The following is a 609-nucleotide window of genomic DNA, read 5'->3' as shown; positions in this document are numbered from 1 at the left end:
CAGGTACCAGCCGTTCCTTCCACACTATTGCAAGCTGAATTAAAGCCTCAAGCTATCAGTACTACCATGACAGCCCAGCCAGGTATGACCATGTGACAGCATCTTCATGAAAAATCAGTATAATGCTGTTCATAAATGTGCGCAGCCGTTTACCATGTTTAAATTTTGTTTTAATTTGGGGGTGGTTTTTTTTTACAACTTAATTGCCTGAGGTTAGAACCTGACTCTGATAGGAGAGATTTGATATCATTAACTCAAACTATCCATTTATCAGCTGGTAAGTAAAATTACTGCAATCCTGCAGTAATTTTTGAGAAGTATAATGCTGTTCATAAATGTGCGCAGCCGTTTACCATGTTTAAATTTTGTTTTAATTTGGGGGTGGTTTTTTTTTACAACTTAATTGCCTGAGGTTAGAACCTGACTCTGATAGGAGAGATTTGATATCATTAACTCAAACTATCCATTTATCAGCTGGTAAGTAAAATTACTGCAATCCTGCAGTAATTTTTGAGAGTCAGAGGAGGTTCTCCTGATGACTCAAAACCTGAAGCTCAACTCCCAGAATACTGGAGCTGCTAGAATAGGTACTGTTTTTAAAACATGGAT

The 609-nt window shown here is 37.4% G+C and overlaps 1 protein-coding gene across 1 annotated transcript in view; it reads left to right on the top strand.

Annotated features, from left to right (window-relative positions):
• Positions 1-609, top strand: part of MGA (MGA, MAX dimerization protein) — a 46,074-nt gene that overhangs the window by 42,695 nt on the left and 2,770 nt on the right. Inside the window, exon 23 of the mRNA XM_010144735.1 lies at positions 4-82. Coding sequence (XP_010143037.1) covers positions 4-82 — 79 coding nt within the window. The remainder of the gene's footprint in view (positions 1-3; positions 83-609) is intronic.

The sequence above is a fragment of the Buceros rhinoceros genome, unplaced genomic scaffold (assembly GCF_000710305.1).
Source record: "Buceros rhinoceros silvestris isolate BGI_N320 unplaced genomic scaffold, ASM71030v1 scaffold33781, whole genome shotgun sequence".
Lineage (NCBI taxonomy): Eukaryota > Metazoa > Chordata > Aves > Bucerotiformes > Bucerotidae > Buceros > Buceros rhinoceros.
The sequence above is the reverse complement of the archived record's forward strand: the minus strand, read 5'-3'. Positions and strand labels throughout refer to the sequence as shown.